The sequence below is a fragment of the Podarcis vaucheri genome, assembly GCF_965113315.1.
Source record: "Podarcis vaucheri genome assembly, chromosome: 12".
Classification (NCBI taxonomy): Eukaryota; Metazoa; Chordata; class Lepidosauria; order Squamata; family Lacertidae; genus Podarcis; species Podarcis vaucheri.
Window position 1 is genome coordinate 16,661,248 of NC_138750.1, and position 26,305 is coordinate 16,687,552.

The 26,305-nt window shown below is 44.2% G+C and overlaps 3 protein-coding genes across 8 annotated transcripts in view; 2 read left to right on the plus strand and 1 right to left on the minus strand.

Moving 5' to 3' along the window:
* NPHP3 (nephrocystin 3) overlaps nucleotides 1-2,956 on the plus strand; it is a 37,921-nt gene extending 34,965 nt beyond the window's left edge. For all 3 annotated transcript variants that reach the window (XM_082192964.1, XM_082192966.1, XM_082192965.1), the window contains 2 exons: nucleotides 1,220-1,335; nucleotides 1,694-2,956. In XM_082192964.1, the coding sequence (XP_082049090.1) occupies nucleotides 1,220-1,335; nucleotides 1,694-1,874 (297 nt within the window). In that variant the 3' untranslated portion in view covers nucleotides 1,875-2,956. The remainder of the gene's footprint in view (nucleotides 1-1,219; nucleotides 1,336-1,693) is intronic.
* A 1,171-nt stretch (nucleotides 2,957-4,127) lies between these two features.
* Nucleotides 4,128-13,761, minus strand: UBA5 (ubiquitin like modifier activating enzyme 5). 2 transcript variants are annotated; one of them, XM_082193060.1, is made up of 12 exons: nucleotides 13,498-13,761; nucleotides 11,773-11,818; nucleotides 11,597-11,686; nucleotides 10,529-10,638; nucleotides 10,166-10,252; nucleotides 9,512-9,596; nucleotides 8,609-8,713; nucleotides 8,320-8,447; nucleotides 7,852-7,987; nucleotides 7,558-7,633; nucleotides 6,777-6,883; nucleotides 4,128-5,560 (listed from the first exon to the last, which is right to left on the minus strand). In XM_082193060.1, the coding sequence occupies exons 1-12, from the start codon at nucleotides 13,635-13,637 to the stop codon at nucleotides 5,477-5,479; spliced, it is 1,194 nt and encodes a 397-aa protein (XP_082049186.1). In that variant the 5' UTR covers nucleotides 13,638-13,761; the 3' UTR covers nucleotides 4,128-5,476. The 2 variants fall into 2 exon arrangements, with proteins under 2 accessions (XP_082049186.1, XP_082049185.1); XM_082193059.1 differs by having other exon boundaries at nucleotides 6,774-6,883; nucleotides 13,498-13,753.
* A 383-nt stretch (nucleotides 13,762-14,144) lies between these two features.
* ACAD11 (acyl-CoA dehydrogenase family member 11) overlaps nucleotides 14,145-26,305 on the plus strand; it is a 39,475-nt gene continuing 27,314 nt past the window's right edge. Inside the window, exons 1-5 of one of the 3 annotated variants that reach the window (XM_082193009.1) lie at nucleotides 14,145-14,546; nucleotides 14,634-14,836; nucleotides 21,039-21,138; nucleotides 23,359-23,484; nucleotides 25,240-25,401. In XM_082193009.1, coding sequence (XP_082049135.1) covers nucleotides 14,700-14,836; nucleotides 21,039-21,138; nucleotides 23,359-23,484; nucleotides 25,240-25,401 — 525 coding nt within the window. In that variant the 5' untranslated portion in view covers nucleotides 14,145-14,546; nucleotides 14,634-14,699. Of the gene's footprint in view, nucleotides 14,837-21,038; nucleotides 21,139-23,358; nucleotides 23,485-25,239; nucleotides 25,402-26,305 lie in introns of all 3 variants that reach the window. The other 2 variants (XM_082193010.1, XM_082193008.1) reach the window with 2 other exon arrangements.

The following is a 26,305-nucleotide window of genomic DNA, read 5'->3' on the forward strand; positions in this document are numbered from 1 at the left end:
AAATAGGTACCACTCCAGTGGGAAGGTAAATGGCATTTCCGTGTGCTGCTCTGTTTCGCCAGAAGCGGCTTAGTCATGCTGGCCACATGACCCGGAAGCTGTCTGAGGACAAACGCCGGCTCCCTCGGCCAATAAAGCGAGATGAGTGCCGCAACCCCAGAGTTGGTCACGACTGGACCTAATGGTCAGGGGTCCCTTTACCTTTACTATAGTACTTTTTGAGCACAGCTGCCAATGGCTTTCCCCATTCCACTTGCACAAGTCCTTGATTGCTAGCAAACCCCCAGAGCATGATGGAACCTGCTAAAAAACCCATAAGCAGGATCTCACAGGTGTTAGGTTGGCTCGCTTACCACTCATCGCTGCCCCTACCCAGATCCTCTGGCATGCAGCAAGATTTCTCTCTCACACACAGCAGTTTGGATATGAAACAGCAGGGTTATTATTTTCTCAATGTTTTCCTTCACCTTCCTCCCTGACTGCCACACAAGTTAGTTCACAGGAAGGGATGTGTGTGTTCTACTTGTCATAATTCGCATCAGGCAGATTAGGCTCCCTAGCAAAGCCCTTACTCACATGGTTCCTTTGGGAGTTTCACAGAGCACCCTTTCTTATCTGTTTATAGCACAGGACAGAATAGGCAGAAAACCCCAAGGGACACTTTACATTGGAAAATTCTCCTACGCAAACCTCACCCACCATACAGTTTCTGTTTTTTGTGGTTTTGCTTGCAAATGAGGATATCCAAGTGCTCTGTAATAGCTGGCGATCTTTGAAGAAGACTCATGACTTCTTCAAACGTTTTTCTTTTTTGGCAGGCAGGCAGGGAGACAGACAAACTCTGGCTGAAATGTTTGGTGTTCATTGCTTACATTGTATTCATTCCTTTGGACTCAGTCTGCATTCAGGCCAATTTATGAGCCCAGCTTTTCTCATCTTCAGGAGTTAAGCCTTGCACAGCCTGTTTTAATTCTTTGGCTTGGTGTCCTGGCTTAATTTATAAAAGTTGCAGCACCCGTTCCTGCCTTCCAGCTCTCAGATTTTTATCATAACCTTAGCCAAAATGTGAGAGTAGTTACAAGCTATTCTCCTAGGCTCAGACATCTTACGGTTTCCAGTAGTTGGAATGTAAAATTTTAATGAAACTTAAGTGTTCAGCTCAGATCTGAACAAACACTTTTGGCAATACCTGTTATCTTTTGTGCCCTAATACTTCTAGAAAAAACACTCTGAAGCCTTGCCTCTTTACGAACGAGCGCTGAAAATTTATGAAGACAGCTTTGGGCGTATGCATCCTCGTGTGGGAGAAACATTAAAGAATTTGGCTGTGCTTAGGTAACATTTAATCTAACCAACCCGCCTTGTTATTTTAAAAAAGTGTATATGTTCACTACTTGCTTACTGAATAATCCTAGGTTCACACACCAGATCTTTGGACCAGAGCAAAAGCTGCAGTATGGTGGGGGGTTCAGAAATACCTGACAAAGTTTCTTTGAAGCTTTTTAATGTGATACAGAAGTAGTATATATTTTGATTTGGGGGTGGGGGATGACTTTAATCTCTAGAAAAGTGGGAAATACGAGTTAATGTTTGATAACTTTTTTCAGTTCTACTACTAATCTGTAAATGTTCTGGAATAGCAATGTGGAATGTTTTTTGTTCCTTTGTTTTCTCTCATCCCCCCCCCCCCCAGCTATGAGGGAGGAGATTTTGAGAAGGCTGCCGAGCTCTATAAGAGAGCCATGGAAATCAAAGAAGCAGAGACTTTGTTGATTGGTGGCAAGGCAGCGTCCCGTCATTCATCCAGTGGAGACACCCTCAGTTTGAAGAGTGCTTTCTCTCCCAATGTTTTTTTGCAACATGGACAAAGGTGATGATAAGGTAAAGGACCCCTGGACAGTGAAGTCCAATCAAAGGCGACTATGGGGTGCAGCGCTCATCTTGCTTTCAGGCCGAGGGAGCCGGCGTTTGTTCAGCTTTCTGGGTCATGTGGCCAGCATGACTAAACCGCTTCTGGCACAATGGGACACCATGACAGAAAACAGAGCGTATGGAAATGCTGTTTACCTTCCCGCTGCAGCGGTACCTATTTATCTACTTGCACTGGTGTACTTTCGAACTGCTAGGTTGGCAGGAGCTGGGACAGAGCAACAGGAGCTCACTCCGTTGCGGGGATTAAAACCGCCAACTTTCTGATCGGTAAGCCCAAGAGGCTCAGTGGTTTAGACCACAGCGCCACCCACATCAAATGGGTTTGTCTGAATAAGAGGATGGCAGTCCCCTGAACACCTCCCCCCCCCCAGTATTGCCGAATGTTTTGCAGACTGTTCCACACAGTTAAAAAGTAGTTTTAGTTATATTGACACTCCAGTCCTGCATACATTACATGGATTTAAGTCCCATTCATTATAAGGACAGGTACGTATATAATCTATAATACCTTTCTTAGGTGCAGAGTCTTTCCAGCAGGAGAAAGGAGGCTCAGGTGAAGCAGTAACGATAGAGGTGCAGAAAGATGGAGGTTCTTGATTTGAGCAAAAACAGGGAGATGCTTCCTGATTGGGGCAGAAAGCTAAGTTGCAAGTCTCCCTTATTTCCAGCCAAGTAGAGTTATCCAAGGTGAGTTATCTTCCACAAAAGGAAGAGAGGCTTCCCCTTGTTTTTAACTCGCTGAACTCAAAACCGTCATTTGTCCTGCAGTTTACAGAGGAAAGCCAACTTCAAACTGGGTTTTATGATGTTCATTTGTTTCAATAGACCATAGTTAAGCTTAACCAGAAATTTTGGTTTGGACACAACACAATTGAAAGTGATGGCTAATGAACTCCTTGTGGCTGCACTAGAGAAGATAGGGAGTACACAAGCCCAAGGCTTATTCGTGTTACATAATAATCAGGTTTTTTTAGTTACAGCACCTTCTTTCCTTGACCAGGTATAAATGATTTGTTGGAACTGAGCTGTCATTCTGTAATGTCTTTTCCTACTTCTGTTGGATTTAATGTGACTCTACAGTCAGAGCTTTTGATACCAAGAAGAGGGCCTTCTCGGTGGTGGCGCCCGCCCTGTGGAACGCCCTCCCACCAGATGTCAAGGAAATAAGCAACTATCTGACTTTTAGAAGACATCTGAAGGCAGCCCTGTTTAGGGAAGTTTTTAATGTTGAATATTTTATCGTGTTTTTAATATTCTGTTGGGAGCCGCCCAGAGTGGCTGGGGCCTAAAGAATAAATTATTATTATTATATCTCCAAAGTGGAGAGAAAAAAGAAAAAAACATTTGACTATCAATCTTTCTGTAAATTATGAAATTTAAAAGCAGTATTTGTAGCTGTCCAGTTATACTTCCTTTGAGATATACATTAAATTGTGAGGAAGTGAAACTCTTAACTGAATAGCCTGCTTTGTGTTTGCCACATATTCAAAATCTAGAGCCGGGACTCAAAGACCATGTGCCATGTACTCTTGAGCTGTGTGGGGTGCTTTTCTTTTGACCTTCAGGAATGGCTTATGTGTGGGACAGACACACAGCTATAGTTCGCAGTTGGGCATGAAGAAATACACCATTTATTTTAAAAAATTATACACATTTGAAGGCTTCCTAATTTCCCTTATCATTTTTTGTTCCATCTTAACCTGGTTCTATACAGCTTTGCTTTCTCTCAGTTAATATATTCCCCTGCACTCCGCACAGGCCCTTTTAAGTGTTTACCCTAGCACAGCAACCATATTCATGCACGCTTATTAGCAACCCCCACTGAAAACAAATCATACTTATGGGTGATTATTGAACAGGGCTGCAGTAAAGTAAGTATTAAATATTCCTTTCTTTGTATTAGGCATCAGGCTGAAGCAGTGGTAGCTTAGAAACAAATGGTTCAATTAGTCTTAACCCTATTTCTTTGCACTCCAATAATAATTTAATCTGAAATGTTTATAAGCAAGAAGCAGGCCTTTGGCAACAAAACTTGTATATGGTATAAACTGCACCAATATTAGTTCTGTTAAAGCGGAATTCTAGAAATGTTGGTAGTCTAAATTTCAAAACTCTTGTAACACATTTAATAATTGAGCACAAAGTCCTGAGGTAGAAAGCAATCTATAAAAGCACACAAGTAGGTAACACATTGGTTGGTTGATGCTGAGCTTATTTTAGTAATAAAGTTTATTTCCAAGAAAGTAACTCACAGGAAGGACACACAAAAATGCAAAATGGAAACAGAATGGAGTGTGGTTGAACAAGTAGTTGAAGCAATTAATTGTGGGATTGCCTAGAACCCTCAAACTTCCAAACCACTCCCCCCCCAAATCTGTCTTTATGTTTATGTTAATCACCAGCTAATGACAAAAGCATTTCTGCAGCAACTGACCGTACAACATTCAGTCCAGCAAGCATAAACTGTAGTTTATTGCTGGTGGTTTAAAAATAGTTAGCCTTAGGGCCATTGATTCTAAATAGGCTTCTCTTGGATTGCAGCTTCTTTGTTTACTAAAAATATACCTGGAATATTACTTAAATAAATACTACTAAGGTGACATTATTAGAAAGCAACTGGCAAGAGGCCTTGTAAGTGCTGAGCGACTGCAAGTGTCATTAACCCTGCCTAACTTTCAGTTTTTGGTTGACCTGCCTGGATTAGAAAGGGAATGAAATGCTTTGGTGGAGGAAGCCCTGGCAACTTCTGCGTCCCAGAGCTTTTTATCCTACACCACTTGAGTGATAATCTACAATTGAACATAATAGACTAGATCATTTGCCAAACACCATGGGGGCTGCAATCAACTTCCTCATAGTGCAGTTTTCTCTTATCAGTTCAAAGCAACTTTCACCTCATTGCTTTATTTTCTTCTTATTTGGAAACTGGGGATTTTAGGCATGATGGCTCAAGATCATTTCCAAATTCAGTATTCTCCCATAATGGTATATCGGTGATAGCAAATTTTAGCATTCAGTGCTTCCTATTACACACTGCATGGCCCGAGGAACCAGATATTGGCTCGTCCCACATTTCCAGCCCACTAAGTCTTCCAAAAGACTTCTCTTGCGGCTAACAAAAGTATACCAAACAGTTACTTTTCCATGTAACGGTCATATATAATTGGCTAGGGTGTATGACAATGATAATCATTTTTTAAACAAGGCTCTCTCTATATATCGTATAGCTTTTCATTCTTCTAACTATAAGCTTAAGCGGATCAAGTGTTACTATTTTAGACACTTTTCCAATCCAGGCATCCTAAGGAGGAACTGATTACGCTCAACAAATTTACTCTCACCTGAACTGGGCTTAAAAGGCAGTTTGGCATTGTGTTATATATTAAACCTGTCAGCTTGCCTTGGTTTTCACTGGACCCTCATACCATAAAGTCTTCACATAATTAACAAAAAGACAACATGACGATGCACTATTCATGAAAGACTAAATCTGTTACACATCACTGGCTGCTGAAATTACAGTAATCTTGAAGTGTTCTTTGTGCTAGATGCTCTTCATCTTAGCCATAAGTTCTTCTAGACTTTCTTCAGATTCTGGAACAGTTTCCCCAGTAACAGCGTTCTCTTCCTGGTGAGGGGAGAAGAGTAGTAAATGCCTTTACACCTTTTCACTATAGCCTCAAATCCAAAAGCCCCAACAAGCTTGGCGTGCTGAACACCACACACATTATAGTAAAATAGGCCGGATACAAACGTAATTCAATACTAACACCTGTCAGTCGCCCAACATCACCATCATGTCAGGGGACTCATTCTTCCTTCCTTGCATGGCAAGTACAGAAAATCCAAGCTTAGTCTCGCCAGGCTGAAAGTTACCAATGATCAATGCTGACTTCAAACTCCACCTTCTGCAGCGGTTGGCTACGCTACTGAATCCCTATGGGGGAAACTCAGAAGTTCATCCCAATGAGCTTTAGTTAAGGCCTATCAGGTGATATAGCATCCTTCCACAAGCAGAAGGACACTTCAAGGCTGCAAACTGTGCACTGGCAACTGCATCTCTGCATGCCCTTTGCCTGATATCTGGAGGCCTCACAAGCCAGAGGTTCCCACCCCATTGTAAAGCAAAGGTTAGCGAAGCAGGTACGTGCCAAGTGAGCAGAGGCTCTCTCCGCCAAGGAAGCTACGACAGCCAAGTTTGGAAGGTGCACACGTCAAAGTGTGCAGTGCTGCTGTGGCTATGACAGCAGTTGTGGGCTGTTAGGATCGTCCTACTTTCGCGTATGAACCTGGTAGAGACACATGCCTGACTGGCATGTCCTCTCCCTCCTGGTCGATCGTTCGGGAGCTTCAAAAGCTTTCTTCTGCCCAAACACCACAGCGACTGATGCCAAGAGGCATCAGCACACTTATGATTCTGCAGAGTATTTGCATTTCGCACAACAGAACTCAGTAGCACTGCATTTTGGCTAATCTACTTTTATTTACATATAATACACTCGGAGCATTCTGACTTAGCTCCTTCCTCTTTCTCATCAGACAGCAAAGAGAAAAAACACACCAAAGGACAATAGTCCCACTTTCCGGAACACAGTAACACAAAACATCCTGTTTCCGTCACTTCCCACACTGTGGAATGAAAACATACACCATCATGTGATACGACAACAATCCTATGACTGCAAACACGGAGCAGGAATCCTAACATCAACTTCATTGACGCACACGATGGAAGTGAAGAATGCAGAACAGCAGCACTGATTGCTCATTCCCACATGCAACTTGACAAGTTAAAGCCAATCCAAATAAAATGTTCTTGACGTTAGCTAAAAACAACTTACCACCTTGTTTGGTATTGTGTATGCCATTGTGATTCCTTCTGGAAGATCGAGAACTGGACCTGAAGCAGCTTTTAATTCTTCCTCTGAAACTTCCGATACCAACTCTATCCCTGAATAGCCCCAAACACATCAATGCAAGGGAAAGCATTAGTGCAGATTAATGGTATACACAGTAATTGTCCACAAATTCAAAAAAGTTACAGACTGAACTTATGTTTCAGGGCAGATAAAGACATTACAGTGGTATGTCCGGTTACAAACGGGATCCGCTCTGGAGGCCCGGCTGTATCCCAAAAACTTCGTAACTGGAGGTGCCCTTCTGCATATACACGGTGAAACCCCGAAGTATACACTTCCGGGTTTGCCGTGGCCGTAACCCGAAGATTCTGTAACCTGGAGGTTACGCAACACGAGGTACCACTGTACTTCTTACAGTCAAAAACCTCTTCAGGCAATTGAAAGGGCAGGGAGTAGGGCTGTTACCCTCCCCGTGTTGGACAGGCCCAATGGATTTGGGAGCAGTGGTAATGTTTAGGGGTTTTTAAACCCTAATTAAGCATAACATGCCAAAGTGGGTTCATAATGTGGGATACCCTTTCATGACAATAATAGATCACAATAGCTTGTGCTGCTGTCACAACTATGTCCTCACTTACAGCTACCTGCTTTTTGGGGCTCAATTGAAATCATTCACAAGAGAGAAAGCTGCTTAGGCTGATGGGCATTTTACTAGTTCCAAGAGTTGTAAGCTAGCAATTTGTATTGTCTTAGTATCTTAACTCACCCCAATCATTCTCTTCATGAACTATTTCTTCTTCCTGTTCAATTACTTCTACTTTAGGATTTTCTGCTGCTTTTTTCTGGAAATACAAAGACAGTCACAAGTGGTTTTTCTTCCCACTCTAAATAATGGGAAAAGTTAAATAATTATATGCTAGAGGCCGATTCAGAATGACCATACTAGGGTAAATAGCTCCAAAGAGTTCATGCTACATTTTCTAACTTCCGCTGAACAAGTTATCCACCCCTTTCAAGGAATTGGAAAAGGAGCCTGAACTCTTTTAGCTATTTATTTTACCTTGTACTCTTCCTGCTGGTGTCTACAGTTTCTGTCATCGCACTGTGGATTTGGCTTCATCGTCATGGAGGGGAAAAAATCCTGCATTGCGTTATAGCCAAGGTAAAAGCTCACCGTGCCAAAATTCAGTAAATATCTGGGGGGAAATGCAGGAAGGATAAAAGAAGAGAACAGTTTATTGTTTGCATGTGTCAGACGGAAGACACAGCATCCAATGATGCTTGCCTACTTGCGCAACAGAAATCTTGCACAACTGGAGTTCTCCTTCAGCACCTGTGCACCCCGAAAATCTGCTCTGGAGGGTCCCTAACTATCTGAGGGTGTGGAGGGAACAGATGGAGAATGCACAAGGACACAGCTGCTCACTCTACTCTGGATCTCACCCAATATGCTTGATGTAATTCTTTTGCCATGAACCAATTCCCACTTAAACTTTTTTTTAAAAATTGAGGCATCTCAGTCACTTACTTCAGGACGTTTTGAACAAGAAGACCGGCGACCACTCCCATAGTGGTGGGAAGGCTGGCGGCACAAACTCCCTCCCGTTTGAGCGTTTTCTCATCTATATTTGCCGCTACAACAAGTGGAGGTGCACACTAGCCAAAAAGGGAAGAGGAGTTTGAGAATCATAAAAGGGGCATTTGAAAAACCCAAGAACAGGAGAAGGATCCAACAAAAATGACTTTAGATTCCAACAACTTTCACTTCACCTTAGAAGGACAGCACAATGGAACTTAGAAAGCGTAACATCACATACCGCAAAACAAGCCGATTCACCAGGGATGATGAGTTGGATATGGCCAGACACAGCATTTTCGCTCACTCCAGATTCCATCCATATTTGTCCAAGCTCATTACAAGCCTTAAAAAACATAAAACACGTACTATTTATACATACATAAGTTGCACTTGCTGCAAAAATCTAAACTGCTTATGGATATAAGAAGAGTCCTGCTGAATCAAGCTAAAGGCTTATCTCAGGGGAGGGGAACTGTCTAGATCTGGAGCTCCCGTCCCCCCCCCCCAACTGACCGGTGGCTACTTTGAAAGATGAGCCAGGACACCTTTGCTGTAAAATCACCTGCCCGTTCACCATGACATCAGGTGACCCAAATTCAAAGGCAAGAATCGGTAGCACACTCCTGGTTTCCAGGCCTGAAAATGAACTCATTGTAGGGGAGTTGGTCATCTAAAGAATTTCAACTGAAAATAAGTTCTTAGGAAAGCAAAACTTCATTTGGGTTTTGTGACAGACTTCAGCAATCCCTCAAACTTCTCAAACCAGATCTGGAAAACGGATCCCATTCATGTCCATGTCACAGAAGTCTGTATTCACCCAAGGATGAAGCTGAAGTCGCCAACGAAATGCAGTTCCATCTCTAGTATTACTGTTTTTGTGTATCCTGCTTTCATGTAACATACACAGGCTCAAGGAGGCACGATGATACTGCAAATGCACCAAGCACAGCTACTGTGGAACAGCCATATCTTTTCAGAAGTGGCTCGCTTGGGAACCCTCTGCCTCCCCCACTGAGATGGCACAGCAGCCATACCTGCTACAATGTACTGGGTACGAGATCCACAGCTTCTAGCAATAGGTGTGCAATGTGTACTTGGGTGATAACAGGAGGCATGTGTGCGTTGCTGTTGCTGCACTTACCGTGTTAATTGCCATGCGTGCTTCAAAATTATCCACGCAGCTCAATACAAGATCAACAGGTTTCCCTTCTTCTAAACCTCCGTTGCTATAAATAAAAAGGGGAGAAAATGGAAATATTAAGGTTCCTTGCAAGAAGATCAAGGAAGCTGTTTTACCATGAAACTCTCCATTCATTATTAGCATGGAATCCTCCTCTGCTCAAGGGTTGCATCTTCTCCTAGGAAATCTTACATGGCCCACATGCCAGCAATGGGCAGGGCCAGAACGGCAAATGCCAACTTAACCTTTGTACAATAGGCTAAGGGGATTGGGTCGGATCCGGCCCCCGGGCCTTAGTTTGCCTACCCATGGGCTAGTTGCTTAGAGACCCCTCTATCCTCAATCCAAGCTAGGGAGAATCATTATAAGAGTTAAAGGATTATTTCCAGCCAGTTAAAAGCCCTCAAGGATGGGGTAAGGCTAGGCCAGACCAGACAGCAGTGTGGCCTGGGAGAAAGGGTGTGTGGCCTAGAGAGTCCCAAGGCCAAACAGAGAAGCCTGGAGAGCTGCAATTGACCCTCCAGGCCTGAGGTTGCCAACCCCCTGATTTAGAGAAATGTGAATCAGTAGTGTTTCGTTACGACCACCACTACCAGCCCCCGAAAGATATGTTACCTGATCCTGTCCATAAAATGTTGAAAGTTGTCCACGGTTGTGATGTTGTAGTTATGTACTTCGAACTGCACATCGGGGTTGATGTTCCTTAAGGATAAAATAAACACTGCAGCTTTAACACGAACATCTCTGAAAGGAGCCCCACACATTTGTGTTGCAAATTCTAACATACTACGGTTGCAATCCTATGCTCTTCCTTGGGAATAAATCCTACTGGACTCAGAAGAACTTCCTTCCGCATAAACGTACGCAGCATGATTTATTTAAGATTAGTTTCTCATGAAACTTTTTTTTAAAAGTTGGAAGTTCTGCATGTCTGAAGTTGCATTCCATAACTGGATGGCACCTCCCACTTTCACATACCTCAAAGTGTGCTCTGCTGCTTGCACTTTACTCAGTCCAGCTTGGTGGGGTTGGAAAAAGAGCCTGTTCATATTGGCCAGCTCCACCTTATCATAATCAAACAGGAGCAGCTAAAAGAAAGATTAGTGACACATGAATGGCCTTTGGTCAGGTTCACGTTTAGGACAGACAGGGTCACAGCCCTTGGGCTAACAAATATTATTCCTACGGATTCTAAAGTGGCAAACATATTTATTTCTAAAACACCTGAAATTCAGTTTTAAAAGACTGTGATAGTTTAAGTAAAATGAGATTCAAAATTTAAATTCATCACAGACGCCCATCAGCTTTAAATAATAACTTTTTAAGGGTTACTTCCACAAGAAAGCTCCCATTTGTCTCTCATGTGCTTCTGTGGCAGAGATAAAAGAATCAGAGAACAACAGTACAGTGGTACCTCGGGTTAAGTACTTAATTCGTTCTGGAGGTCCGTTCTTAACCTGAAATTGTTCTTAACCTGAAGCACCACTTTAGCTAATGGGGCCTCCCGCTTGCACGATTTCTGTTCTCATTCTGAAGCAAAGTTCTTAACCCGAGGTACTATTTATGGGTTAGCAAAGTCTGTAAACTGAAGTGTATGTAACCCGAGGTACCACTGTACTGGAGATCGGGGGGGCGGGGGTGGATGTAGAAAATAAAGCTTCAACATTGATGTTTGCTCTTTGGCCATGGGCAAGTCATTTCCTCTCTTCCTAACCTACCCTACAGGACCGTTGTTAGAATTAAATGAGATAAATCCATGTATGTTGCTTCAACAATTTTAGAAAAATGATGTACCAGTATAATAACCAAAAAGGACATGCAAGGAGAACTGTGTGTCCTAAAATGCACAGTAAACATACTTCCAGGAGCCTCTGCCAACTACAGCTTCTAAACCATCACTAATCACCATGTAGGTGACCACCCTTTTACCCATTACAGAGGCCACTGTGAATACATTTAAGTTGACAAAGGGAAATTAATCTTTCACCAAAGCACCACTGATTTTACTCAGGACAGTGTTGTTATAAGGAAGAAACGTATTATTACCTTACCAATGCCACATCTTGTCAGCATCTCAGCAGTTACGCTGCCAACTCCACCAACACCCACCACCGCGACAGCAAAGGAGCGGATTTTCTGCAACAAGAAACCAACACTGGTAAGCATTTTGTGCCATGTGTTTACATCATGAATGCAAACTTCTATAAGAAACATTATCCCACCTCATAGTCTTTCACAATTCCCATTCTTTTCAGCGCCATCAGGCGACTAGAGAGAGGGAAGAAACAAAAACACTTTTGTCAAGTGGGCTTCATTCACATGGCACAGCTATTTCAAAATCAAAAGGAGATTAGCAAATTCCATGGTGCAAAATTGAAGTGCACTGAAATCCCTGTTTGTCTTGGATATTTCAGCAGCTCCAGATCTCCCACAGTGATTAAATTAAGTATGGATTCATTTAAGACATCCCGAAACATAAATCAACAGCCTCCAGATTGGTGAAAAGGGCTAAACGGAAACACTTTGAAGGTGTGTATACAGCCTGTTCATGCCACTAATTTCTGTGCTGCCACTAGGAATAGCCATTACTTGCCTCTTACTGTTCCATTACAGTAGCTGAAAATGCCATACCACTTCTTGACTGGCTGTTAAGGACTTCCATCTATCCACTGACACAGGGCTGCCATATTTCAAAAAGTTAAATAAACAGGGCTGGCTCTGAAGAGTTCTGAAACTCCAGCTGGTGCAGAATTCAGCAACCAGGTTGCTCCCTGGGGCAGGCTGGTTTGAGCACACAAACTAACCCTGGCCCAACTGAACTGGCTACCCATGAGCTTCTGGGACCCAATTCAAAGAGCTGGCTTCAACCTATAAATTCTTAAATAGCTCAGGACCGTCGTACCTTAAGGACCACATCTCCCCATAGGAACCAATGTGGACCCTGCAATCTTGAGGCCCTTCTTTTGTGTGCCTCCAGAGGTTAAGAATAGCTGGGCCAGAGTGCCGAACTAGGATCTGGGGGCCCAGGGTCTGCAAATCCCAACTCAGCCTTTGAAGCTGACTCAGAAACTACAACTAATCCAGAATGCGGCAGCTAGACTGGTGACTGGGAGTGACCGCTGAGACCATATAACACCGGTCCTGAAAGACCTACATTGGCTCCCAGTACGTTTCTGAGCACAATTCAAAGTGTGGTGCTGACCTTTAAAGCCCTAAACGGCCTCGGCCAGGTATACCAGAAGGAGCATCTCCACCGCCATCGTTCTGCCTGGACACTGAGGTCCAGCTCCAAGGGCCTTCTGGCAGTCCCCTCAATGCGAGAAGTGAGGTTACAGGGAACCAGGCAGAGGGCCTTCTCGGTTGTGGCGCCCACCCTGTGGAACGCCCTCCCATCAGATGTCAAGGAAATAAACAACTGACATTTAGAAGACATCTGTTTAAGGAAGTTTTTAATGTTTGATGTCTTATCGTGTTTTTAATTTTCTGTTGGGAGCTGCCTAGAGTGGCTGGGGAAATCCAGCCAGATGGTCGGGGAATAAGTTATTAATATTATTATTTTACTTTGGAAAACTGTTTAAATGATATATAATGAAATTCAATCAAGGGGATTTGAGGAAGTCACTTAATAATGTTACCAAGATTTAAACAGGATTTATGTTTGTTTTATTATTTTTTTTGAAAATTAATTAAAAATTTGGAAAAAATAATGTTATTTTACATGAAGGTCACTGGGTGACCCTGGGCCAGGTAGCCTATAAACTACCTCGTAGGGCTGTTGTGGAGGTGGTGTGGGGGGGAGAACCTTGACCTCCTCCTTGGACGGAAAGGGCGGGATCACAGAATGGTAGAGCTGCGAGGGGCCCCCGCCCCACAATGGTCATCTAGCCCAACCCCCCCCTTGCAATGTAATTCACGACCACTCTCCCCTGCCCCAAAGACCCGCTCACCTGTACGGGTTGGAGTCGGTCACCTCCGGGCTCATCTGCTCGATCCTCGCCCGCCGGCCTCCTTCCCCCCGGCCCAGCTCTTCCTCCAGCTCCCGGACGCGGCGCCGCAGCTGCTCCACCAGCTTCTCCGAGGCGGCCATGGCGATCCCTCAGCGGAAAGCCCGCAGTACCGGCTGCTCAGCCCAACCCCGCGCCGCTGCCGCTGCCAGAGACACGTTTCCCCAACCGGCGCTTCCGGGAGTCACGGCAAAAGGCTTCCCCCCGCGCAACGCAGCGCCGGAGACCACAGTTCCGGCCTTCAGAGTTCTCTCTCCTTTCAGAAAGTTGCTGCGAGTTTCAGAGTCCGGGGGTGGCGGGCGAACCGTTAGGTGGGGAACCTGCCCGCCCGCCCCTTGCAAGCAAAAGGGCGGCCAAGGAGGGGCGGGCGGGCAGGGGGGGAGCAACTGCCCCCCACAATAAAAAAAACTGAAGTTCTCTACCCCCCCACCCATAAAGGCTGCCCCACACTAAAACCAAAATCCTGGTTGCCCCCCTTGCAAGCAAAAGGGCGGCCAAGGAGGGGTGGGCGACCAGGGGGGAGCAACTGCCCCCACAATAAAAAAAACCGGTTCTCCCCCCCCCCATAAAGCCTGCCCCACACCAAAACAAAAATCCCGGCTACGCCCATGAAAAGGGCACCATTTTGCTTTGCCCTCGTCCCCCGGGTTTTGCATTGCCTTGCAAGTGGGTTTAAGGGTTGCAAGCTGAGCAGCCCCCTTCCACGCAAGACTTGGGAGTGGACCCATTGAAGTCAGTGGACCTGCTCTCTAAAGCAGCGACTAGGTCTGGGCTACGACACCGCCCCCCTTGAGGGGGGAAAGCCGAACGCCTTGGGCAGACCCGATGAAAGAATGATTTCAGTCGGAGTTCAGCTCGGTCTCCAGAAAAGAGCATGGTCTGAGCCGCAGGGGCAGCAGCAGCCCAAACAGCTCTTTCTGCTCTGGGTGAGGAGGAGGAGCGTCTTTGCAAACGCTTTGGAGTAACTTCAGAGGCAGCCCTATAGTTTGGAGGTATGTCGCCTTTGGAGGAGCGGCTGCAGCGACCTTTGCGCTGCAATGATTATTTCACCCCACCGCCCTCTTTGCTCTCGCCTCCAGTGTAGCAACAAGTCAGCGAACCGGTTCGAGGCCGCGACTCCGCAGTTGGACAGGAGCCTCTGCAAAATGGCAAGTGAGCCTGATACCACCGAAGTGAGGAAGCCGCACAGATTTGACCAGGGAGCCTTGGAGAGATACCTGTGCCGGCACCTGCCAGGCTTCCCGCAGCACCCACCCGAAGCGCTGAGGGTCAGGCAGTACAGGTAAGGATGGCAGCTTCGCGGAGCAATGGTGCTCGGAAATCAGGGCACTGAATTCAGCGAGATTCCTGCATCGCAGGGGGTTGGGCTAGATGACCCTCGGGGTCCCTTCCAAGTGTACAATTCTATGACCCACCCCCCACCCCGGCACAAGAATCGTGGGAAGCGTAGTTATGGGCAGGACTTTTTTTCAGCCAGAACTCTCCTCAACTCCGGATCCCTCTCAGGTGGGCGCCATTGCCATTAAAAGAGAATAAGGAAGGTGTTTACGCTGAGTTCTCAAATTGCATTCGTGCCCTGTGCAATGCTAAAATTTGGCACCCTGGGCCTATTGCGTAATTGCTCCGTCCCCGGTGACAGCCCCCAAGACTCTGCAGTGCACCCAATGACCAAACCGGTTGCCGTCCCCTAAACCCACCTCTGCCCCTAGGATTCCTTGGGAAATAAATTGTGCTTTTAAGTTCACGTGTGTTCGCAGCCTTTGATAAACGCTGATAGCGCTGCAGCCTTAGGACTCTTAAATCAGTGTGTGGAGAGAGATGGAAAGGAGTGCATTAAGCTGCAAACATTTCACTGAAATCTGATAGGATAAGATTGGTTTCCTTTCTCCTGCACATTCTTCCTTATCCCCTGAGGTACCCTATACAGTGGTACCTCGGGTTATGTACGCTTCAGGTTACAGACTCTGCTAACCCAGAAATATGACCTCAGGTTAAGAACTTTGCTTCAGGATGAGAACAGAAATTGGGCAGCAGCGGGAGGCCCCATTAGCTAAAGTGGTGCTTCAGGTTAAGAACAGTTTCAGGTTAAGAACGGACCTCCGGAACGAATTAAGTATGTAACCATACTTATGTTGTTGTTTAGTCGTTTAGTCGTGTCTGCCTCTTCGTGACCCCCTGGACCAGAGCACGCCAGGCACTCCTGTCTTCCACTGCCTCCCGCAGTTTGGTCAAACTCATGCTGGTAGCTTTGAGAACACTGTCCAACCACCTCGTCCTCCATCGTCCCCTTCTCCTTGTGCCCTCCATCTTTCCCAACATCAGGGTCTTTTCCAGGGAGTCTTCTTTTCTCATGAGGTGGCCAAAATATTGGAGCCTCAGCTTCAGGATCTGTCCTTCCAGTGAGCACTCAGGGCTGATTTCCTTAAGAATGGATAGGTTTGTTCTTCTTGCAGTCCATGGGACTCTCAAGAGTCTCCTCCAGCACCATAATTCAAAAGCATCAATTCTTCGGCGATTAGCCTTCTTTATGGTCCAGCTCTCACTTCCATACATCACTACTGGGAAAACCATAGCTTTTACTATACGGACCTTTGTTGGCAAGGTGATGTCTCTACTTTTTGGTACCAGAGGTACCACTGTATTTTTAGAAGTGTGAATTAAAGATGCTTGAATAAGTTAGGACATCTCCAGTAGGTGAACAATAACCCCCAGATCCCCCAGCTTCTATCCTTTGTAGAACCTGAGATATGAAGCAAAACGTAAAGGCACTTTTTTTGTCAGAAATAAGTCTGCTTTTGCCTTTTCAGTGTTTTACTTCCTTCCCCACCTCCACCAAGGACACCCGTGTCATCTATTTTTATGGAAACATTCCAATATATTAAAGGAGGCAAATCTTCCCTTCCTGGTTATACACAGAACATATATCCATGATTCTTTTTCTCCCATGTACCCCTCCCCTTCCTCTCTCCCCAGGTTGCTGACAAGTTCTGCAACTTTAAAGCAGACTTTCCAGGCAGTTTTTGGACTCCCAACTGCCATTAGCCCCAGCAAACACTGACAACATCTAAAGGTTTTCTCACGCATGCTTTCAACCAGCCCAGTGCTGCTCTTTGAACCTACGAAAACCCAGTGGTTCAAAGAGCAGCACAGGGCTGTTTGAAAGGCTTTTTTGAGGCCAGAAAAGTGTTATGTAATGTTATTCAGCTTCTCAGAGTGGTGAGAACACTTGCTTATCCAGGTGATATTTTATCTGGAAAGAGAGCATTTGAAAAATATTGGCATTTTGTAATATTTGCACTCATTTACAAATGTACAGGCTGTTTATAGGTGGAGAGCTTCTAAACCAGGCATGGCCATACTTGGCCCTCCAGCTGTTTTGGGACTATAACTCCCATCATCCCTAGCTAACAGGACTAGTGGTCAGGGATGGTGGGAATTGTAGTCCCAAAACAGCTGGAGGGCCAAGTTTGGCCATGGCTGCTCTAAACAGTCCACCAGATAGCCAGTCTATCTGCTCTCAAATCAGATCTCTAGGAAGAAAGCCAGCAGTCTGAGAACCCATATACAGCTCTATGTATCTTTCTGGATCTCACTCACTTCAGTTTGTCCTTTGTTTTCCCCACAGCTACACAGATTACAATAGTTTTAGCTAATGGGGAAGGAGACAGTAATGCCTTTCCCCCCAAAATGGCTCTCCAACTGTTTCCTCATTGTGGGCCATTTACCTGTAGTTCGCCTAACAAAGGAGAGACGTGGCAACTTTGCCAAGGCGGTCTCTCTTGTTGGAATGCCCAATTTTACAACAATCCTAGCCCATTTATGGTTGTAGCTCCTCATACTGACCTGCCTATACTGGTTGTGTTTGAGCAATACCCAAAGGGAGGAACAAAGGATGCAAACAGGCAAGAGACAGACTCTGTTGTTATCTTGGACCGTTGCAATAATAATAATAATAATAATAATAATAATAATAATAATAATAATAATAATTTATTATTTATACCCCGCCCATCTGGCTGGGCCTCCCCAGCCACTCTGGGCGGCTTCCATAAAAACCAAAAATACAATAAAATATCACACATTGAAAACTTCCCTGAACAGGGCTGCCTTAAGATGTCTCCTGAATGTCAGGTAGTTGTTTATTGCTTTGACATCTGCTGGAAGGGCGTTCCACAGGGCGGGCGCCACTACCGAGAAGGCCCTCTGCCTGGTTCCCTGTAGCTTTGCTTCTCGCAATGAGGGAACCGCCAGAAGGCCCTCGGCGCTGGACCTCAGCGTCCGGGCAGAATGATGGGGGTGGAGACGCTCCTTCAGGTATACTGGACCGAGGCCGTTTAGGGCTTTAAAGGTCAGCACCAACACTTTGAATTGTGCTCGGAAACGTACTGGGAGCCAATGCAGGTCTTTCAAGACCGGTGTTATATGGTCTCGGCAGCCGCTCCCAGTCACCAGTCTAGCTGCCGCATTCTGGATTAGTTGTAGTTTCCGAGTCACCTTCAGAGGTAGCCCCACGTAGAGCGCATTGCAGTAATCCAAGCGGGAGATAACCAGAGCATGCACCACTCTGGCGAGACAGTCCGCAGGCAGGTAGGGTCTCAGCCTACGTACCAGATGGAGCTGGTAAACAGCTGCCCTGGACGCAGATTTGACCTGTGCCTCCATGGACAGCTGTGAGTCCAAAATGACTCCCAGGCTGCGCACCTGGTCCTTCAGGGGCACAGTGACCCCATTCAGGACCAGGGAATCTTCCACACCTGCCCGCCTCCTGTCCCCCAAAAACAGTACTTCTATCTTGACAGGATTCAACCTCAATCTGTTAGCCGCCATCCATCCTCCAACCGTTGCAACTAATTAACTAGCTTTGAAACTGTGTTCCAGAAACCCATATCCTGCCAGCAATACACCTGTTGTTTGTAAGGACCAGATAACTTTTTTTTTAGTGAGTTATAGAGTCTAATTATTGCCCTCTGAACTCATAGAGCACGCTGCATTCTGCTTTTGTGCTGTTTTTCCCCTCAGCATCAAATCTGGGGTTGTTATGGCTTCAGAGAGAAAGCTTGCCACGTAATGAGCAGATGTGCTATGCGTGCTCTGAACGTCGACTCCAGATTTATTATTTATATTTATTTATTTAGATTACATTTGTGAATCGCTTCCCATAAAGTATCTTGAAGCAATATCGGGATAAAAGCATCAACAATAAAAATTGTGTTTCTTACAAAATAAAAATAAAATAAAATAAAAGCAATTTCAGATGTAAAAAACCCGTTTCGAATCCACTGGTATGCTTCTGCTGAAAAGGCTTGCCCCAAAATATGTTGCTTTGATCATCAAAGCAATTTGCTTGTGCAAGTGTTTCATGAGAAAATTTCACAGGTGTGGTTGTTCTTCCATGCACCCAGACTTTTAACTAGTTAAACCAAAGTTATTAGATTTGGTAAGGGTCTTCCAGATGTCACTGAACCAACAAGCATAAAACAACCCCTCAGCAGTGCCACTAATCCAACTCAATGGTGTAACTTTTGAAAATGTTGATCACTTCTCCTGCCTGGGCAGTTATCTTTCCACAATGGCTGACATTGACGCCAAAATCCAGCATCACCTGAACTCTGCAAGCATGGCTTTCTCTCAGTTGAATTGCAGAGTGTTTGAGGACCGGGACATTTGCAGGGAAACCAAAATGCTTGTTTGCAAAGCTATTGCACTACCAACCTTACTGTACACTTGTGAAACATTGACCACTTATAAACACCATCTCCAACTCCTTGAAAGATTCCATCAACGGTGTCTCTGAAAGATGTTCCATATCACTTGGGAAGACAGCCGAACTAATGCCAGTGTACTGGAAGAAGCAAAGATCACCAGTGTCAAAGCAATGATTCTTCAACATCACCTTTGTTGGACTGGTCATGTAGTTCAGATGCCTGATTATTGTCCAAAGCGACTATTCTATTCCAAACTTAAAAATGGAAAGCATAATGCTGGTGGTCAACAAAAGAGGTTTAAAGACTCTCTCAAGGCAAATCTAAAAAAAATGGAGTATAAACACTGACAACTGGGAAACACTGGCCTGTGAGTGCTCCAGTTGGAGAACAGCCTTTACCAAAGGTGTCATGGGCTTTGAAAACACTCGAACTCAGGGCGCAAGGGATAAATGTGCTAGGAGGAAGGCACGCTTGGCAAATCCACACCATGATCAACTCCCGCCCAGAAACCAATGTCCCTACTGTGGAAGGATGTGTGGATCCAGAATTGGCCTCCACAGTCACTTGTGGACTCACTGTTAAAACCTTGTTTATGGAAGACAATCATGGTCGGCTACGAGTGATCGCCAAAGAATAAGAATAAGACTGGACCACAACTCCTATCATCCCTGGCCATTGGCCATGCAGGCTAGAGCTGATGGTGTATGGAGTCCAGCCACATCAAAGGGCCACAGGTTCCCTATCCCTTTTTAATCCCAGATTTGGTTTCTGTTGCCTTTCATTTCATTTCACTTTTAATTTGTATACTGCCTTGCTGTATTACTATACACAAGGCAGTTTATAGGCTAAAGAAACAACAAAATGATCACACAAGTATTAACAAATCTGATCCGATACAAAAAAAGTCATAATAACTTTTAAATAAGCAACTTATATCCAATAAAGCAATATTCAATAATCCATTGGAATATTATAGTAAACAGTAAAATTAACTATCAGTAAATAATAATGAAACGGTTTGCACTTATCAATTACAATAAAGAATGAATAAACTAGAATCAATAAAAAATATCGGCAAGTCACAATGCATGAAATACCGCAAAACATACAAAACCATGTAGAAGGATCAAACTGAGAAACAAGGACACACAGCTTATGATTTTATTTTATTTTTTAATATCCCTGAACTCCTATTCTCTCTTCCCAGCTCCTTCTCAAAGTGCTGGTCTGGGGGAAAGTCCCAGGGCTGGAGGGTGGGGCAAAGCAGGTGGAAAAAGCCATTGCTTGATGAATAGCAGAGTCTCTCTCTCACCCCTCACAGTTCTTCCTCTGGAGCAGCTCTCTTAGGAAGCCTCCTAGGGCTGGAAGGTAGGCCAAGATAGGTGGGAAAAGCCATTGCCTGATGGGCAGCAGAAAGTCTCTTATTCATCACTACATTTCCATGGCCCAAAGAGCTCAACGTGCTGAATTTTTGTTTGCTGCCCTAGGAATCTCCTTCATTCATGCCTCGGTAGAGTGCGAGACTTTTAATCTCAGGGTCATTGAGCAAAATACTCCTGTGTCACAAGGAGTTGGCCTGGATTGCTCTTGTGGTCCTTTCCAACTCTACCATTCTATGATTCTGTAACCAGCATGTGTTGGGTTGTACTTACGCTTACCTTCTTAAAATGTTGTAACTCACCTGGTGAGCTTTTGTGTGTGTAAAAAGTGACTAACAAGTTTTAAAACTAATAATAATAATAATAATAATAATAATAATGCATATCTTTGCTCACATAGCTCAGGGCAGTCAAACCCAACTTTTTACTTGGAAAAAGGCCTCAAGACCTACGTACTGAGGAAGAAACCTCATGGCTCACTCCTACCTCAAGCTCATAAGGTAAATTTGCTGTTGTAAAGCAATCCATTCATGAAATATCTTTGGCTTTCGTTTGAAAACATTGATTTGGTTAGCAACAGGGTGGAGAAGGAGAATGGCTCCTTCAGTTGACCGTAAGGACTAGGCTCGCAGGTATAAAAAGCAGAACTGCTACCGTCCAGGATTGCCCCTGATCTTGTGTTCCATTTTCTGCTAGATTTGTGTCGAGGATTTGTCAGTAGTTGGCGTTAACATTTGTTACTAGCAATGTGATGTGGTTGTGTTATGGGATGGAGTTGGTGCAGTGTGTTATGGCTTGGGGCTTGGTGGTTTCAGAGTTTTAAAGACCCCCTCCTGTGACGAGGTGTATGGCTGAAACCACATGCGTGTCCACCGCATGCATGAACTCAACGTGAAGCTCTGAGAGGGTTGGCACCCTTTGCGTGGAGCCATTACATGCATCTGTTAAAAAGAAAATGTGATACTATGTATACCTTTAACCCTCATGCCCAGTAACGAACTTGTCACATCAGGAAGTAGGGCAAAAAATGGTTTATTACGCGGAAATGAAAAGAGACAGAGCATATGGATGTTTCGCATATGCGATCAGCAAACACTCATTAGACACGTACACACCTTAATTCTAAGGAATAAGTAGAGTCCCTAACTATCCCTAAAGAGTGAGTGCCACAGGCTCACCTTAAAAAGAAAGAACTATAAGAGAGGGAGGGGTGTACACCTGTTCTAGAAGCACACAGAACACAAAGTCGGGGAATTAAGCTTCCCCTTTAAAATCCTAGGTCCACAAGCCAACATCCTCTCTCACCTGTGCCTTTGGTTGTCTAGCAAAGGCTAGGATTGATCCTTAAGAAATAAAAGTGGGGGGGGGGGGTCCTGTTTGAGCTGTGAGACAATGAACCATTCAAAATCTGGGGTTTGGGTATAGCCTGAATCTGACAAAACTTGGTAGAGAAAGGGGCTTCCTGAATGACTGAAGAATGAAACGCCCACATCCTTTGAACTGTTGTTTACTCCTGGGATAGCTTCAATGTAAGGAGGGAACAGCCTTAATTTTGAGGAGACCACGCATTTATCTATACGTTTACCTTGAAAGAGATCCCATTGTCTCTGTAAAGTCTGGCTCCTGCTTACAGGAGGGCGGTGGCCAAATTTTGCTGAAACAAACATTAGTACGTTGGTACTTTCTGCAACTATTGGGGTCCAGATGGTAGATATTCATTCCAGGTCACATCTAAGATAATAACCTGTATGTCCTTCGCATGCATATTTTATATTAAACTTATGTCAGCTGAACTGATCCATAGAAATAAACCATGTGAAATGGCTAGATTAGCACCTGCCTGCAGGTAAGAGCCTGCGCTTGTGTTCAGCTCTTGAGCCACAGAGAGGAAAGGAATATAGGGGTGTTATTCTGGTTAGTGTGTTTGGTTTTTATTGGCTGTTACATGTGTGAGACTGATGTAAAGCTGTGTAATCAAAAAAGAAATAAAACCCTGGTAAGGTTGCATATTTGGTGTGAGTGGCTAATGAATGTGATAAATTGCGAGAACTGTTGTGTGGGTGGAATGTCTATGTGGGCTTGTTTAACAAATGATACGGTTCTTCGTTTTAGATTTTTGTATTGGCGTGGTTATTGTTACGTGTGTGGTTATTGTCCTGTGTCGTACATCTGTGCATGTAGACTTTTCTTCTTCTAAAGTTATCGAGATTGTGTTTACTGTATATTTACATATTTGGATTTTTTTTAAAAAAGTAAATTGCTTCAATATTGTTAATAATCTATAAATTACTTAAATGGGCAATCAGATAGCACTTGCATACATTTGAGTAAGTGGTAACGATTGTGATTCATTTCTAATGGTTTCATTGCACCTTTAAGGATTTGTGAATGCTGGATAATAAGCCAGGGTATTTGAAGTAAGCTCCACTGAGCTCAGCTGAACTTGCACTCAGGAAATTTGGTACAGGGTTGTAAACTTAAAATTGCAGTCTTATGCATGTTTGCTGGGAGTCTGCTCCATTGAACTTAGCTGGGCTTACCATTGAATAAACTTCTATGGGATTGTGCTGTAAATCTTGCTGAAACGTGTAAGAATTGCCAAATTCTTAGGTTCTACTGATCTGAATAGGGCAAGTGCATCCGTTTCTGTGGATCACAGCTTTTGTCACTTAAGCTCCTATGACTCACATTATTGTATATCCTACCATAATCCTGTTCAGGTCGACAGAGAATATCAGGTTCAGAAAGCCTTGTTTGCCGTTGGATTTCCAGTTCCTGAGCCTCTCTTATACTGTAGCGATGCTTCTGTGATTGGAACGGAGTTTTATGTGATGCAACATGTACAGGTTGGTGCTTTGATTGCAACAGCATTTATTGCACACACTTTACCTGCTCCATGGACAAATTTAGCCCAGAATGCTTAAAAACATAAGAATGTTCCCACTGAACCAGATCAAAGGCCTATGAAGTCTAACGTTTTGTTATTACAGTGACCGAGAAGCCCTCCAGCAGGGCATGAGCACAGTAGCCTCTACATAAAGCACTGGTCTCCTCCCACCCTTGTTCCTGAAATAAATATTTATTCCTCCTCCTTGCTTCTGGTGTAGGTCTTCACTTCACCCGTGTTGGTGCTGACCTTTAAAGCCCTAAACGGCCTCGGTCCAGTATACCTGAAGGAGTGTCTCCACCTCCATAGTTCTGCCCAGACACTGAGGTCCAGCGCCGAGGGCCTTCTGGCGGTTCCCTCGCTGTGAGAAGCAAAGTTACAGGGAACCAGGCAGAGGGCCTTCTTGGTAGTGGCACCGGCCCTGTGGAACGCCCTCCCATTAGATGTCAAAGAGAAAAACAGCTACCAGACTTTTAGAAGACATCTGAAGGCAGCCCTGTTTAGGGAAGCTTTTAATGTTTAATAGGTTATTGTATTTTAATATTCTGTTGAGTGGCTGGGGAAACCTAGCCGGATGGGCAGGGTTTAAATAATAAATTATTACCCCTTCTTCCCTTGGTTGGTGGGGGGGTGCATTTTGTGGTTCACCTCAGGTGCCAAAATGTCTTGGGTCCTGCCTGAGACTCCCCATCTGGATCAGGCCCCTAGAGTATGGGAAGAGGGGGACTCTAAACTTTTACCCCTTACTGCAGTTCTGATTCAGATCAGCTCTATGATGCTTGCAATATGCATTGCAAAAATGTTTCTTTTAAAATGGATGGGCTCTTTTCCTCCTCTCTTCAATGCATATTTTGTTTGTGGGGGGTGGCGAGGTGGCAATGAGGACCACAGCCAGGAGCAAAAGATTAAAGTCACACACACCAGCCCCTTCCAATTTGTGAAAATAAATTCTGCATTCGAGGACAGAACTATGAAGTTATGATCACGTGTTGTTTTCCCCTAAGTATGTTACTAATCCGATCTCTTGGTTTATCTTCATTGCTCAACTAAGGCGAAGCAGCATATCTATGTCTCAGTGCTTCTGAAAACCAGTAAGACAAAGTCATCACTGACTTTGTAATTGATTCTGAGCCGATATATTAGGCTCTATCTGCACTATAAATTTAAAACAGTATCGTACCATACCACCAGTCATGGGTTCCCTCAAAGATTCCTGGGAACTGTAGTAGTAGTAGTAGTAATAATAATAATAATAATAATAATAATAATAATAATAATAATAATAAATTTATTTATAACCCCCCCCCCATCTGGCTGGGCTTCCCCAGCCACTCTGGGTGGCTTCCAACCAAATATTGAAATACAGTAATGCACCAAACATTAAAAACTTCCCTAAACAAACTGTAGTTTGTTAAGGGTTCTGTGAGACCCCTCTTCCCCAAATTTCCCTGAGAAGAGTGATTTGCTGTTAACCCAACTGTAAGAATTGTAGCTTTGTGGGATGAGGGGAGGGATACTGATCTCCTAACAACACTCAGTACCCTGAACAAACTACAGTTCCCAGGATTATTTAGGGGCAGCCACGGCTGTTTAAAGTGGCATGATATTTCTTTAAATGCACAGTTCAGATGGTCTGGTGCATCTTGTGTTTTAAAGCTGTAATCCTCCCTATTTGCTTCTCGCCCACCTTATATTTGGCTCCTGGTGTCTTTAGGGTCGCATCTTCCGAAACACTGCGTTACCTGGCATAAGTCCAGTGGAAAGATCTGCTCTATACATAGCTGTAATAGAAACTCTGGCCAAGCTACACTCATTCAATGTGAATTCACTGGGACTCCAAGGCTATGGAAGAGGACCAGGTTACTGTAAGAGGCAGGTAAATGATCTACAAAACCTTTCCAATGTTTCAGCCTCATCGTATGACTTTCTTCACCAGTAATGTTCTCTTTGCCATTTACAGAGTGACTGACTTCTCTCCACACACATACACACATCTTATTTTATTGTTTTATTGTTGTTGTTTTTTGGTGTCAGGCAAAGGATACGTATTTCAGCTCTAAACAAGAAAGTTAGCTTTCTGCAAGTCTTGGGCGATATTTAAGTGGCTGGTGCCAGCAACTAATGGAGCACATTTACAGAAGCAGCAGCAGCAGCAATGGCCAGAGATCAATGGTCATTTCCAGTTTGATTTAACTGCAGCTGCTGATCAAGCAAATAGGTTTTCTGCAGGTCTCTTACACTTGCAGTTCTGCTTACACAAACACACCCCAGCAGTGTTCACTTTCCCCTTTCTTTGCTCTTCCTCCTCTTACTTCACTGCTGATGTTCCCATTATCAGTTTTCCACAACAGATCACACCTTTACAACACCTGTGCTTCTGACTCTCATTAAAAAAAACCCATTTGAATTGTGCTACTCATTTGCTGTGTGAGGAAGTGTTGCCTTTTGAAAGAAGGAAATAAGGCTATGAATTGTATGGATTAGAATAGTGGTTCCCAAACTTTACCCCCCCACGGAGCACTTGAAAATCGCTGAGTGTCTTAGCTGACCACTTAACGATTTTTCTTCCTGTTGCAGCAATCACTCCACTTGATGCTGCATTATTTTAAAAGGTTTTTTGTTTTGATTTTTTGCTTCATTGGTTTCTTATAAATTGCATTTTATCCTATAACAAATACAATAAAATGCAATACGGGAAATGAAAGAAGCAATAAAAATTAACTAAAAATTGATTATGATGGATGTGCCCTCTTTCGTCTTCAATCACAAATCCATAGACA